We start from the raw sequence: 16105 nt of genomic DNA on the forward strand, positions 1-16105 counted from the left end.
AAGTTGTTCCTGGATCCCTTTGAAGTCGGAGGTTTTCACCTCCACATAAGAGTTTGTTGTATCATAAAACAAGCTCAAAGACCTCTAAGAAAAATACATATAAGATCTATCATTGTGGGGGTTTAGTTCCTGGAGGTTCCAGTCTTGTGGCACTGATCCAAGTTCCAGAAATGCAGAGGAGTGGAGAAAGAAAAAAAAGAAAGACCATTTCCTTCCTAATGCTTCCCATATGGGTTACACTGAATTTAAAAGTGGGTTTTGTAAGTCAAAAATCGCATAGTCTGCCAATGGAGAGTTCTCATTCAGTAGGGAAGGCTTTTTTTTTTTTTTTAAGCAGGTGATTTGCAGACTATTAGTTTTGTTCAAGGCCAAATGACTTACTGGGCATATGTTCAAAACATTACAGAGATAAAAAAAAAACCCTCCACAAAAAAAAAAAAAAAACAAGAAAAACCAGGAAAATATTAAGGTTAAATTCTTCTGCCAAGAACCGTGTTATAATTTCAACGTTTTTTTTTTGTGTATTTAACTTTGGTCTTTTCACACACTTGTTCTTACTTTTCTCACAATTTTATTTTATTTAGGTTTACCTATATAGCTCCAGAATATTCAACAGCACTTTACAGATATCAAGAGTGTGCAAAGCAGTAATCAAAGTAAAAGGTGGCTACTTTGAAGAACCTAGAATATAAGACATATTTTCAGTTGTTTCACACCTTTTTGTTAATTATATAATTCCACATGTGTTAATTCATAGTTTTGATGCATTCAGAGTGAATCTACAATTTTTATAGTCATGAAAATAAAGAAAACTCTTTGAGGCTATGGGCCCACGTAGCGTTTTAAAACGCACAATGAAAACCGGACTCCTTCCCAGAAATCGCGCGTTTTTTTCAGTGCGATTTTGCCGCGATTTTCTCAAGCACTTTCCAAGCGATTTGAAGCATCGCTTGGAAAGTGATTGACAGGTTGGTCACACTCATCAAACATAGTATTTGACAAGTGTGAGCAGCTTTTTACTATTGAGGCCGCCTATGCGGCATCAATAGTAAAAGATAAAATGTTAAAAATTATAAAAAAATAAAAAATCGGGGTATATTTACCTTCCGATGTCCCGCGCTGCCATCCCGGGCCTCAGCGTTCCCAGCGATGCCTTGCGAGACCTGTGATGACGTTGGTCTCACGTTACTATAGCGATCTCGCGAGACCGCTAGAGTCACGCGAGACTACGTCATCACAGGACCTTGCCGCAAGGCATTACTGGGAACGCTGAGGCCGGCAATGCAATGCAGGAAGTCGAAAGGAAAATATACCCCGATTTTTTTTTTTTTATTCTTTTTTTTACAGGGGTATGGTACCCAGGGCCTGGAGGACAGTCTCCTCTCCTCCACACCGTGGGTACCAACCGCACATGAGACGCTTAACTTCCCGCATGGTGGGCATAGCCACATGCGGGAAGTAAGCGATTCTGGGTGCGGAATCGCGGCAATTCTTTGCGATTCCGCATAAAAGAATGATCATGCTGCGATTTTTTCCGTGATGCGATTCCGCTGCGGAAAAAAGCGCAGCATTAGCACAGCATGTGCGGAATGCCATAGGAATGCATGGGGGGCGTTCTGTACAAGATTTTTAAACGTTTTCGCACCAAGAATCGCAGCAAAAACGCTTAAAAATCGCATCGTGGGCACACAGCCTGAATGAAAAGGTGTGTCCAAACTTTTGGTCTGTACTGTATATACACACACACACACACACACATTCATACATACATGTGAAGGACAAAAAAGAAAAGGAGAAATTATATGAAAAAAAACAAAAATCATACAAAATAATTATCAATTTATAGAAATATAATAATTGGTTTCTTCTTGTCACTTCCAATAGTCCCATAGGAATTTTCAATCACAAAACATGAATGAGTGATGATAAAATATTAATAAAAAATTCCATTTTCCATCTTTTAGCTTCCAATAGACATCGTAGAAAAATGCAGTCACGTGTTGGTACACCTGCCTCAAGACTCAGATTCATCATCCACCACTCGAAGCGCCAACAAAAAGAAAAGAAAGGCAAGTCCTTAAATAAGAGATAAAAAACATATAAGAACATAATAATGTTAAAAACAAACAAAGCAAAAAGGAGGGGGAGGGGTAGGTTCAGACAAGGGTTCACAAGAAAAATTGAACAATTATATATATTAAAAATTCCTTAAAAATTTTTTTTTTATAAACAAGGGGCAAAACTAAGATTTTCATTAAGACCCAATGGTGAGACCGTTTTAAGACTCCAAATCCACTTCGCTTCTAAACGGGCTAGAGGGGTACTTATTTTACCACCTCTAATGTTTGGTTTCACCATATCAATGCCGATTACTTTCAGGCCATCAGCATTGCAATTGTGGAATAATTTAAAATGTTTTGGTATGGTTTTTAATGTATTTATATCTTCAACATCCTTTGCCACTAAAATTCCCAAAATGTGTTCCCGAACTCTAACTTTCAATTGTCGAGTAGTCAACCTGACATAGATTAAGGAACAGGGACAAGTGGCATAGTAAACAACTGCTTTGGTTGTACAAGTTATTGGATGAGTAATTTTATACATGTTTAGACCATCCGAACTGGAATATGTCTGTGCTCGCTCAATATTTGGGCAAGCCACACATTTCCCACAGGGTTTCCACCCCCAGGTTGGTTTGGAGTCCGAAAGAAATGTTGAAGGTGTGGATTCTGAAACATAATGACTTTTGACCAATATTATCTCCTAAGTTCCTTGGTCTCCTATAGGTCACACTCGGTTTTGGTCCAATGTATTGAGACAAAATTGAATCAGCCTGCAGTATAGACCAAGATTTTTCCAAATATCTCAACATCATATTAGTCTGACCATGATATTGGGTAATATACCTTACTTTCTTATCAAATGTTGATGGTCTTAAGGAATACAATGCCTGATGGCACGGCATATTCTTTGCTCTATTACATGCCCTTTTAATAGATCTGTGTCTATTACCACGATCAAGCAATCTAAGTTTAAGATCATCCGCTTGTTTTCTAAAATCTTCCTCATTTGAACAAATCCTGCGTAATCGCAGGAACTGTCCAATGGGAATAGATCTCAATAAGGCTGGAGGACACGCTGAGGTTGCGTGTAAAAAAGAATTTACTGCAGTATTCTTACGGAATAGGTCAGTCTGTATGCAATTCTCCGTATTTCTTTTTACACTCACATCCAAAAAATCAATCATATCTTTATTAAATTGGTATGTGAGATGTATATTCATGAAGTTGTTATTCAAACTAGAGATAAACTCCTTGAGTAATTCAACAGATCCCTGCCAGATCAGGAAGATGTCATCAATGGACCGCGTCCAAAAAAAAGAACGCGGTCCATTGATGACAGGCGATCTGACAGGAAAAGGTCCCTCTCCCACAGCCCCAGGAATAAATTTACATAAGCGGGTGCAAAAGAAGCACCCATCGCTGTGCCCTGGAGCTGAAGGTAGAAAAAATAAATAAATTGTGTGACAGTGCAAAAAAACGGGCTTCCCTGCTCCAGCGTCTGTGACTGGCATTGCCGTTTCCAGGTCACCAGTCACGTGACTAAGGGGCGGGTGTTATGTCCAGGTTATCATAGCGGCGTCGACCACGCATGCGCCGCTTATTCCAGCAACCCTTCCACATCAGAGCTGTGCATGTATCTATGGGAATGGACGGCCTGTGCGCGTGCGCAGTCTGGTTCTGGGCTTCCCTGCTCCAGCGTCTGTGACTGGCATTGCTGTTTCCAGGTTACCAGTCACGTGACTAAGGGGCGGGTGTGATGTCCGGGTTATCATGGCGGCGTGCGCTCCGCAATAGGTCTAATCCTGCCTCATTATACACACACAGGAGTATTTAAGGAGACCGGTTCTAGCACGTACCACCCCCTGACGAAGGATTTAATCCGAAACGCGCGTCGGGGCTGTGCTGCTCGGTAACCGGCGGTCCTTAAAGGTATACACCCCTATTTACTTTCCCTCACCTTTTTGGTTTGCTCTGCACTCAGCACCTTATATGCACATAGTGCCAATGCGTGCCCCTTTGTTTAACTTATGGATTTTTGGATTTAGTACATTTTTCACTTTGTTATTGAGCCCATATATGGTTACCTTGGCTCCCTATTCTTATTGTCACCTTTATATAAGGGAAGCATATTAAGGAGAGTGTATATTCACCTTTTTGCTATAGTGTTATATAGGAGGACCACTGTGTTTCTATTGATAACCTATATAGTTATATATATCCTTGATTGTATGAGCACACAATGCTTTTTACCTTTTTTCCTTTTATTACTATTTACCACTATTGTCCAATAAGCCGGATTACTTACTGGTAATGCTTTTTTAATGAGTCCACGACAGCAACCACTGGAGGTAGTGGGATCCGCCCCATAGGAACAGGAAACCTACAGAGAAATAAAAGGGGCGGTCCGCCTCTCCTCCTCAGTTGTATTTCAGAGTACCAGGAGGACCGCCAAGAGTTAGGCAAAGTTCTTGCATTTTAAGTTCCACTTATTTACTTTTATATTTAAGTAACACACTCTATTAATACGTGGTGTATCTATCGCTATTATCTTCATAGCGAGGGAAGTGAGCGGGTGCTGTAGTGGACTCATTAAAAGAGCATTACTGGTAAGTAAACCGGATTTTTACCCTTCGCCACGACAGCACCCACTGGAGAGATTCCAGAGACCATCACCTGGGTGGGACCACCGTGCCAAGGACAGTCCTGCCAAAGCTTAGGTCGGAAGTTGACAAGAGGTCATGTCTATAGTGATTATAGAAGGTAGAAGGGGTTGACCAAATTGCCGCCTTATATATGGCTTCGATTGGAACGTCTCCCCTCTCAGCCCAAGAGGATGCCATTGCTATAGTAGAATGTGCTCTGATACTCTCCGGAGGGTCTTCATTTCTTGCGGAGTAAGCTAATCAGATGGCATCCATGATCCATCGGGATAAGGTGCTCTTCGTGACTCCGTACCCCTTTTTACAGCCCTGAAAAGATATGAACAGAGCTCTACACTGCCTCCAGCTCCTGGATCTTTCAATGTATTTTAAGACGGCTCTCCTAACGTCTAGGGTGTGGAATTTCTGTTCTTCAGGAGTGGAAGGGTCCCTGAAAAAAGTGGGGAGAAGTATCTCTTGTGATCTATGGAATTTTGCTGATACCCTCGGAAGGTATGAGGGGTCTGGTTTTAAAACCAACCTATCCTGATATATCTGTAAGAAGGGTGGATCTATGGATAGGGCTTGAATGTCGCTAACTCTCCTAGCAGATGTTAGTGCTACTAAGAGGGCCATTTTGAGTGACAGGTATTTTGGACACAGTGTCTATCGGTTCAAAAGGGGCTCCCATTAGGGCGTCTAGGACCAAGTTTAAGTCCCAAGGAGGGATTCTAGGAATGTGAACAGGGGCCATCCGTTCACAAGCTATAATAAATCGGGACACCCATCTATTCCCTGCCATATTTTGGCCGTAGAATGCCCCTAATGCAGACACTTGGACTTTCAATTTATTTACTGCCAGACCCAGTTCTTTTCCTTTTTGTAGAAATTCCAAGATAGGAATTATCGGAATTTCTGTGGAATGAGAGGTTGTATGGAACTGCAGAAATTTTCTACATATTTGTGTAAATCTGCTTCCTGCTCTGCAGGAATTAGTGTTTCGGAAAACCCTCTTGATTTTAGTAGCTGCCTCTCAAATTCCATGCCGTCAAGTGTAGACTGTCCACTTGGAAAAAAGGGCCCTGGGAAAGCAGGTTGGGGATCGAAGGGAGGACCAAGGATCTGATATCGACATGGTTCGTAGCCATGAGAACCACGGTCTCTTGGGCCAGAACGGTGCTATTCGAATTATCCTCGCCAAGTCTTTCTGAACTTCCGAATGACCTGTGGTAGAAGGATTATCGGAGGGAAGGCATATGCTAGGTCGAATTTCCATGGGGCCTGAAGGGCGTCTAATATGTCTGGATGATCCGTCAAGGACAGGGAGGCGATTCTTTTTACTTGTCTGTACTCTTTTGTGGCAAAGAGGTCTACTTGAGGCTGCCCCCATAGAGCTATTATGCCTTTGAAGACGCGGTGATTGTGGCGCCACTCCCCCTGCTGAAGTGTATGTCGGCTTAAGAAGTCCGCTTCTTGGTTGTTCTTTCCCTTGATGTGGAGGGCAGAAAGGGACAACAAAATTTTTGGCTACGCTTAAGATTTTTGCTGCGGAAGACATCAGAGTCTCTTATCGAGTACCTCCCTTTCTGTTTATATACGCCACTGTGGTGGTGTTGCCCGATAAGATCCTGACGTGCTTCTGCTGGAGCTGTGGAAGGAAATGATGTAATGCATAATCTACTGCCGTCAGCTCCTTTAGGTTAGATGAATATTGTAATTCCTCCTTACTCCACCTTCCCTGACAGTAGCTGTTCCCCATATGGGCTCCCCAGCCATGGGGGCTAGCGTCGGTGGTCAAAGTATGGGATAGTGATATTACCCATGGAACTCCGGCGGTCAAATGGTTACTATCTAGCCACCATATTAGACAAGTCAAGACTTCCTGGGATAGGGTTATCTTGTTCTTGTGGTGACCGCCAAGCCATCTTTCCTCTTGGAGAATGTGATGTTGCAGTGTGCGGATGTTATATTGGGCCCACTGAACTGCCAGGGTACAAGAGGTTAGCGACATTGGCTCTCTCAGGGACATGCGTGGTCTGTCCATTGCTGCTCTAACCTTATCTTTAATGAGCACAATTTTTACCTGAGGAAGTAGACACCTCTGGGTCGTAAAGTCTAACTGGAATCCTAAAAACGTCTGGAAGGAGAGTGGAACAAGTCTGGATTTATGGAAGCTGATGATCCAGCCTAGATCCTGCAAAGATGAGACCGTATCAGCCACACGTTAAGCACCCCGGGCGACTGAGTTCCCGATAACTAAAAAGTCATCAAGGTAAGGTACGATCAAGGTGTCTTTTTGACGAAGAAAGGCCATCACATCCAACATCACTTTGGTGAAGATCCTTGGTGCTGTAGAGAGACCGAAGGGCATGGCCATATACTGAAAGTGACGGATCTCACCTTCGAATGCTACTGCGACCCTTAGGTACCTTTGGTATCTGTCATGGATAGGGAGATGATAGTAAGCATCTTTTAGGTCAATGCCCGCCATTACACAATTTGAAAAAGAAGCCTAATGGTGGATCTGATCGATTCCATTTTAAATTTATAATTTTTGATAAACGTATTAAGCTTTTTCAGATTTATGATTGTTCTTAACGTACCATCGGGTTTGGGAACTAAAAATAAAGGAGAGTAGACTCCTCTACCCTCTTGTCCCTCTGGGACTTTCACTAAGGGTACCGTTACACGTAGTGATGCACCAGCGATCACGACAACGATATGGATGCATCGCTGAGTGGTCGCTAGTGAGCTGGCACACAGGCAGATCTCACCAGCGACATGGCAGTGGTCGGGGGTCGCTACTTACCTGTCAGACTAGGCGATCCTGACGTCCTCCTGCCCGCGTCCACGCGTCGCTCGTCGACACCACAGGAAGCCCAGCAGGAATCGGCCGATGAGAAATGGCCCAGGCCGTTCTCGCGCGATCAGCGATCATCGCGGGGGAGCCGGTCGGAGGCAAGTGTCACATGTAGCGATATCGCTAGCAATATCGCTGCTACGTTACAAAACCAGTGACGTTACAGCGATATTGCTAGCGATATCGCTACGTGTAACGGGCCCTTAAGACCCTCTTGGATAGTAGACTCCGAATTTCCATTTCGAGGGCTTCTTGTTGTATTGGTGAGTTAAGGGATGTTATCATAAATGAGTCGTGGGGAATATGAAGGAATTCAAATTTTATTCCTTCTTTGACTATTTTTAAAATCCACGAACGCGATGTTATTGCTTCCCATTTTGGAGCAAAAAGTTTCAGTCTACCCCCTACTGGGGGGACTGGTTGTTCAGTATTTATTCTCCTTTCGGAATCCTGAACCTCTAAACATGGTACCCTTTTGCTTCTTTTCCTTTGTGGCCCATCTCGTTGATCTTTCCGTTTGTCTCCTCTTTCCAAACGGCCGCCTTTTAAAGGCTCTCCTGTAGAAAGGGATAGAAGAGTCAGGGAAAGCCTTCTTCCTTTCTTTAGCTTTGGTGAGTATGTCATCTAGGGCTTTCCCAAAGAGGAACTCACCCTTGCACGGGATCGCGCAGATCTTACGTTTTGATTGTACGTCCCCCTTCCAACTTATCATCCATAGTGCCCACCTGGCGCTATTCACAAGACCCGCCAATCTTGCTGCTAGGCGTAGGGTGTCTGCGGATGCATCGGCCATGAAGGCTGCCGCTCCTCTAATGGAATAGCGGCACGCAGTTTTTCCCTGGACACTTTCTACTCAATCTGTTGGTCTAACCATACGAGCATTGATCTGGCGGTGCATGTGCTGGCTACTGCTGGTATAAATATGCCCGTAGTTGCTTCCCATGACCTTTTTAATGATGACTCTGCTTTACGGTCTAGTGGGTCAGACAGTAGGCCCGCATCCTCTACCGGAAGAGTAGATTGCTTAGAGGTGGAGGCTACAGCTACATCAACCTTAGGAATCTTCGTCCATTTTAGTAGCTCGTCGTCATTAAATGGGTATTTTCTTTTTGAGGCCGATGGGAGGAAACTTCTCTGATCTTGTTTCTCCCATTCTCTCTTTATTAGGGCCTTAATCGCCGGTATTACCGGAAAAGCTCTCCTTTACCTCTCCGCCAAACCCGCAAATATTATATCTTGCATGGTTTGAGCGCTCTTTGTCTCCTCACATCCCATAGTGTTTCTTACGGATTTGACCAAGTTATCTACACTATCCAGGGGAAAACATGATCGTCCCTCAATTTCTGATGACGATGATGACGTGAGTGAGGAGTCTGAGGCTCTTGTATCTCCTCCAAATCAGAGCTAAGAGTCACTTGTTTCTTGCTTCTACCCTCTGAGGGAGTACTAGCACGGGCGATAGCCTGTAGTTCCTCCCTCATGATGGTCCGTAAGTCCTTAGATGACACTGCGGTTCCCTGTCTGGTCTCCATGATGCATTGTTTGCAGAGTTTTTTGGGGTAGGAGTCAGGGAGAGACTGAGCGCATAAAGCACATTCTTTGTGTTTTGATTTTTCTTTTTTCTTTGCCTGGAAAGAGGGGGGGGAGACATGGCGAGAAAAGGGGGGATGTCAGCTTAATAGGTAGAGCCTTTTTGCACACTCACCCAGTGAAGCTTACGGTACCGGATCAGATGGCTAAGGTACATTCCTGGATCTTGCTTCTGATGCGTCACTTCTGCGAGCAGTATCTGTGGACCCCCTGCCGGAGCGGTCTCGGGAGGTGCCGGCCCCTGGCGAGTCCCCTGTTGGAGGATGCGCATCTCCTGGGGATGCCATTTTTCACCGCGGATCGCACGAGGCGTTTCGATTAAAATAGGCCCTTTTTTTTTTTCACCTCCTCTTCCCCTGACCCGGAAGTTCCTGTATTTCCGGGTCAGGCCTCGCGCCTGCGCAGTAGCGCTTCATCGCTGTACCTCTGCCGATCTAACCCGGAAGTTCACCCATTACTTCCGGGGTCGGAGCGCCCACCCGGATGGCGCATGCGCGGGCCACGCTGTATCGGCCCGCGTCCCCAGGCGCCGGAAAGCTGCCAGCCGCAGAACTGTTCCCCATGCCACTGGCGCCCTTACCAGTATGCATGCGGCAGGTCCCTGATGTTCCTTGAGCCGCCGCAGAGATTGGCGCCGCCGTCCCGGAGCTCCATGCCTGCCACCGGGGTTGCTCCTGAGTGAGAGACCGGGCGGCCCTCCCCGGACCCGGTCATCGCTCCAGCTCCTTTTCAGAGGAGGGGGGAGCCGTCTAATGGAAACTCCCCCGACGCTGCATCTGGACCGCAGGCCCTGCTGTTCCTTTCGATACCGCACAGGCGGCGTGTGTTGGCCCAGGTATGTGTTCCTGTAGGATTCTTCCTGGGTTCCCCTAGGAACAGGAAACCACAACTTAGGAGGAGAAGCGGACCGCCCTTTTTATTTGTCTGTAGGTTTCCTGTTCCTATGGGGCGGATCCCGCTACCTCCAGTGGGTACTGTCGTGGCGAAGGGTAAAAAAGGTATTTTAATTATATTTTATGATCTCTCATTTTATTTTTTATATATTTTTATTATTTTTTATCTCGACCACAAATTCGAGTTTTTCTCTGGTTCGGTATTTTAGTCTTTTCTCGAATGGTCAACCATTCTCCTTTAAGCAACTATATAACACGGTGAATATAGTAATTTTAGATATAAATAATTCCCTATCAAAATTTTTCTGATTTTTACCGTGCTTATAGGAGGTATTGCTTGTAACCAGGTTGTGTGGATATTTTGCTAAAATTTCTGTGTTTTGCACAGGTTTTTCTACCTGATCATGGATTTCAAAGCCAGGGAATTATCCTGGCAGGGACGAGTCAAAGAAGTCTTTGGTAATAGTGGTACCACTACAATGGTGACAAGTGGTTCACAATTTGATTCTGTTTTTAATGTGATTAAAAATCTGACACATAAAAGAATCTGCTTTTGATGGAATAGGGCCTTCTTGGAAAATTACATTGAAAAGCAACTAATTCCAAGAGGCCTGAGAGTCCAAGTCACCCCATCTTTTATAGGTAGTAATAAAGAATTTATTACAAGCTGGGAAAGCATCTGCAATGACACATCTAAGAAACTAATGGAGTTGTTAAGTTGAACGTTAAGGGTACCGTTACACTTAGCGATGCACCAGCGATCCCGACAACGATATGGATCGCTGGTGCATCGCTAAGTGGTCGCTAGTGAGCTGCCACATAGGCAGATCTCACCAGCGACATAGCAAGGGTCGGGGGTCGCTACTTACCTGTCAGACGCGGCGATCCTGACGTCCTCCCGCCCGCGTCCACGCCACAGGAAGCGCCCGACGAGAAATGGTCCAGGACGTTCTTGCGCGATCACCGATGAGCAGCGGGGGAGCCAGTCGGAGGTAAGTATCAGACATAGCGATATCGCTAGCAATATCGCTGCTACGTCACAAAATCGGTGACGTTACAGCGATATTGCTAGCGATATCGCTATGTGTAACGGGGGCTTAACTCTTTGGTTGAGATTGATAAAACCTTGGAGGAGGCTTATGGTAATGCCAAATCTAACCTCTCTACAAAACAGCTGCAATCAATTAGTATACAATTAGACAAACATTGATCAGTGGATCAAGGACATACAAGTGAATCAAAGTAATAAACTTATGAGAGATCAGAGAGATTTTAATTTGGGTAGATTGTATAGATGGCGAAAAAATACAACTAATGAGAGTAATTGTGACCATCTACGTGGCCGGAATCCGTCCATGTCATCTAATCCACCCATGAGTGATATTTCTGGCGCCTCCACTTCTGCCTCTGCATCAGTCTCTAACATCTCTACACCTAAGAGAAAAAGGGATTTATGGTATCAACCCATGAAACGTTCCACCAGATATTCCCGCCGAAAATTATAGAAACAACCTCAAAGTAATCAATTTAAGTACTCATACCTTTACCTCTGTTGAAATTATTTTACTAAATAAGGGTTTTATGTTCTGCCCTACGCCACTCTTTGATCAATTTACGGTGCTCAAGATTTACATCTTTTTGCAAGGAAATTTTCATAATGAGACGGTTTCTAAATTATTTCCTACAGAGGCGGAACAGGAGGTGCTAGGTATTCTTGATGACTTGGCTAACGAGCATAACATAGCAGAAGAACGTAAGATTCGCTTATCAATTCGTCAACGGGCCCGGAAATTTCCACCACTATCATCTTGCCCTATAATTGATGTCTTTGTTAAAACGGTGAGCAAGGACTTTGAAAAAATTCTGTGCTATCCCATTAATAGTAATCCAAGTTGGGAGGAAAGGACTGGCCTCAAGAGACTACAGGATTTAAAGGATGTGGTTCTTAAACCAGCAGATAAGGGTGGGAATGTGGTGTTTTGGCCGAAGACACTGTATGAGACAGAGGTATTTCGGCAATTAAAAAATGCCACCTGTTATAAAAAATTGACATTCAATCCGTTGAACAAATACCAGGCCGAACTGGCGTCAATTCTCCAGAATGCAAAAGATAATGGTATTATATCAAAAGAACTATTTATGGCTCTACAAGTAGATGAACCATCCATTCCCACCCTATATCTGCTACCTAAAATTCGTAAGAATCAGCGTACACCCCCGGGTAGACCTATAATTTCTGGGTGTGAAAATTTCATGGAGAATGTGAATAGATTCATAGATTCGAAATTACAACCATTGGCGGAATCTTTACCCTTATTTACTAAAGACAAGAATGAGTTTTTAAAGAAAGTTGATGGATTGCATATTGGTGAGGATACAGTATTTGTGACATGTGACGTCGAGTCACTGTACACAAATACACGTCACTCTGATGGCATTAACGCCACCAAATTTTATTTGAAATCTTCAACTACATCTTCATCCATTGGTCAGTTTGTGGAGCAACTCCTGTTTTTTGCACTGTCACACAATTTTTTTTCTTTTTAAAGGGTCCTTCTACCTGCTGCTCCAGGGCACAGCGATGGGTGCTTCTTTTGCACCCGCTTATGCAAATTTATTTGGGAGAGGGACATTTTCCTTTCAGATCGGTTGTCATCAATGGACCGCGTTCTTTTTTGGACGCGGTACATTGATGACATCTTCCTGATCTGGCAGGGATCTGTTGAATTACTCAAGGAGTTTATCTCTAGTTTGAATAACAACTCCATGAATATACATCTCACATACCAATTTAATAAAGATATGATTGATTTTTTGGATGTGAGTGTAAAAAGAAATATGGAGAATTGCATACAGACTGACCTATTCCGTAAGAGTACTGCAGTAAATTCTTTTTTACACGCAACCTCAGCGCATCGTCCAGCCTTAGTGAGATCTATTCCCATTAGACAGTTCCTGCGATTACGCAGGATTTGTTCAAATGAGGAAGATTTTAGAAAACAAGCGGATGATCTTAAACTTAGATTGCTTGATCGTGGTAATAGACACAGATCTATTAAAAGGGCATGTAATAGAGCAAAGAATACGCCGCGCCATCAGGCATTGCATTCCTTAAGACCATTAACATTTGATAAGGAAGTAAGGTATATTACCCAATGTCATGGTCAGACTAATATGATGTTGAGATATTTGGAAAAATCTTGGTCTATACTGCAGGCTGATTCAATTTTGTCTCAATACATTGGACCAAAACCGAGTGTGACCTATAGGAGACCAAGGAACTTAGGAGATAATATTGGTCAAAAGTCATTATGTTTCAGAATCCACACCTTCAACATTTCTTTCGGACTCCAAACCAACCTGGGGGTGGAAACCCTGTGGGAAATGAGCGAGCACAGACATATTCCAGTTCGGATGGTCTAAACATGTATAAAATTACTCATCCAATAACTTGTACAACCAAAGCAGTTGTTTACTATGCCACTTGTCCCTGTTCCTTAATCTATGTCAGGTTGACTACTCGACAATTGAAAGTTAGAGTTCGGGAACACATTTTGGGAATTTTAGCGGCAAAGAATGTTGAAGATATAAATACATTAAAAACCATACCGAAACATTTTAAATTATTCCACAATTGCAATGCTGATGGCCCGAAAGTAATCGGCATTGATATGGTGAAACCAAACATTAGAGGTGGTAAAATACGTACCCCTCTAGCTCGTTTAGAAGCGAAGTGGATTTGGAGTCTTAAACCGGTCTCACCATTGGGTCTTAATGAAAATCTTAGTTTTGCCCCTTTTTTATAAAAAAATTTTTAAGGAATTTTTAATATATATAATTGTTCAATTTTTCTTGTGAACCCTTGTCTGAACCTACCCCTCCCCCTCCTTTTTTCTTTGTATGTTTTTAACATTATTTTGTTCTTATATATTTTTTTCTCTCTTATTTAAGGACTTGCCTTTCTTTTCGTTGGCGCTTCGAGTGGTGGATGATGAATCTGAGTCTTGAGGCAGGTGTACCAACACGTGACTGCATTTTTCTACGATGTCTATTGGAAGCTAAAGGATGGAATTTTTTATTAATATTTTATCATCACTCATTCATGCTTTGTGATTGAAAATTCCTATGGGACTATTGGAAGTGACAAGAAGAAACTAATTATTATATTTCTATAAATTTATATTTATTTTGTATGATTTTTGTTTTTTTCATATAATTTCCCCTTTTCTTTTTTGTCGTTCACACACACACACACACACACACACACACATATATATATTATACAATTTACCTTATTTAAATTGATATATTATTTAATTGATCATAGGTATGATAAATGTTTTTCTGAATGAATAGATTACTATAGATATTGTCTATCTATAAATCATAAAATATAATTCATATAACTGCATGTCATATGCTTTCCATAAAGTGAATACTATATACCCATTAATCTCTAATTTCTCTTTTTGTCTATCCACACTCAATTGCCCCCTTTCTATTGTGCTCCATATAATATATAGATTACACACCCCCTTATTTAGTCTATGTGCCTGGGTGCTGGATGTGTGCGTGCATCGCTGGTGACTTGATGTTCTCGGTATACACAATGGTGATTCCGGGTGGTTCCGGGACGCCAAGTGTTGCTTGAGACACCTTGTTCTGCCGACCACGCATGCGCCGCTTATTCCAGCAACCCTTCCACATCGGAGCTGTGCATGTATCTACGGGAATGGACGGCCTGTGCGCGTGCGCAGTCTGGTCCCGGACTTCCCTGCTCCAGCGTCTGTGATTGGCATTGCTGTTTCCAGGTTACCAGTCACGTGACTAAGGGGCGGGTGTGATGTCCGGGTTATCATGGCGGCGTGCGCTCCGCAATAGGTCTAATCCTGCCTCATTATACACACACAGGAGTATTTAGGGAGACCGGTTCTAGCACTTACCACCCCCTGACGAAGGATTTAATCCAAAACGCGCTTCGGGGATGTGCTGCTCGGTAACTGGCCGTCCTTATAGGTATACACCCCTATTTACTTTCCCTCACATTTTTGGTTTACTCTGAACTTAGCACCTTATATGCACATAGTACCAATGCGTGCTCCGCTGTTTAACTTATGGATTTTTGGATTTAGTACACTTGTCACTTTGTTATTGAGCCCATATATGGTTACCTTGGCTCCCTATTCTTATTGTCACTGTCACCTTTATATAAGGGAAGCATATTAAGGAGAGTGTATATTCACCTTTTTGCTATAGTGTTATATATGAGGACCGCTGTGTTTCTATCGATAACCTATATAGGTATATATATCCTTGATTGTATGAGCACACAATGCTTTTTACCTTTTTTGCTTTTCTTACTATTTACCACTATTGTCCAATAAAGGTATTTTAATTATATTTTATGATCTCATTTTATTTTTTATCTCGACCACAAATTCGAGTTTTTCTCTGGTTCGGTATTTTAGTCTTTTCTCGAATGGTCAACCTTTCTCCTTTAAGCAACTATATAACACGGTCAATATAGTAATTTTAGATATAAATATAAATAATTCCCTATCAGAATTTTTCTGATTTTTACCGTGCTTATAGAGGTATTGCTTGTAACCAGGTTGTGTGGATACTGTGAAATCACTTCAGATATTTCTAGACAGCTATTAAGTCTCCTCTTAGCCTTCTTTTCTGCAAGCTAAACATTCCCAGATCCTTTAACAGTTCCTTGTAGGACATACTTTGCAGTCTGTTCACCACCCTGGTAACTCTTCTCTGAACTTGCGCCAGTTTTTCCTTGTATTTTTTAAAATTTTTAAACACTTTTCTTTTTTTTTTTTTTTTTAACTTTTGGCATGCTTCAATAGCCTCCATAGGAGGGGGTCGGCGATGCGCTCATTTCCAGCCGGGTGTCGGAAGTACTAGTTAAATGCCCACTGTCAGCGTTTGACATCAGGATTTAACTAGTTAATAGGCGCCTATTGCGGGCACATGTCAGCTGTTTATAACAGCTGACATGTCGCGGCTTTAAGGTGGGCTCACCGCCGAAGCCCACCTCAAAGCTGGGAA

At 42.9% G+C, this 16105-nt stretch overlaps 1 protein-coding gene across 2 annotated transcripts in view; it reads right to left on the reverse strand.

Moving 5' to 3' along the window:
• ARSB (arylsulfatase B) overlaps positions 1 to 16105 on the reverse strand; it is a 208212-nt gene that overhangs the window by 50188 nt on the left and 141919 nt on the right. Inside the window, exon 7 of one of the 2 annotated variants that reach the window (XM_073584153.1) lies at positions 2057 to 2076. The exons of the other annotated variant lie outside the window; for it this stretch is intronic. Within the exon in view, the coding sequence (XP_073440254.1) occupies positions 2075 to 2076 (2 nt within the window). The 3' untranslated portion in view covers positions 2057 to 2074. Of the gene's footprint in view, positions 1 to 2056; positions 2077 to 16105 lie in introns of those variants that run through there. 2 annotated transcript variants of the gene reach the window in all.

Source organism: Dendrobates tinctorius, unplaced genomic scaffold (genome assembly GCF_039654945.1).
Source record: "Dendrobates tinctorius isolate UK_male_01 unplaced genomic scaffold, ASM3965494v1 ptg000083l, whole genome shotgun sequence".
In the NCBI taxonomy this organism is placed as follows: Eukaryota; Metazoa; Chordata; class Amphibia; order Anura; family Dendrobatidae; genus Dendrobates; species Dendrobates tinctorius.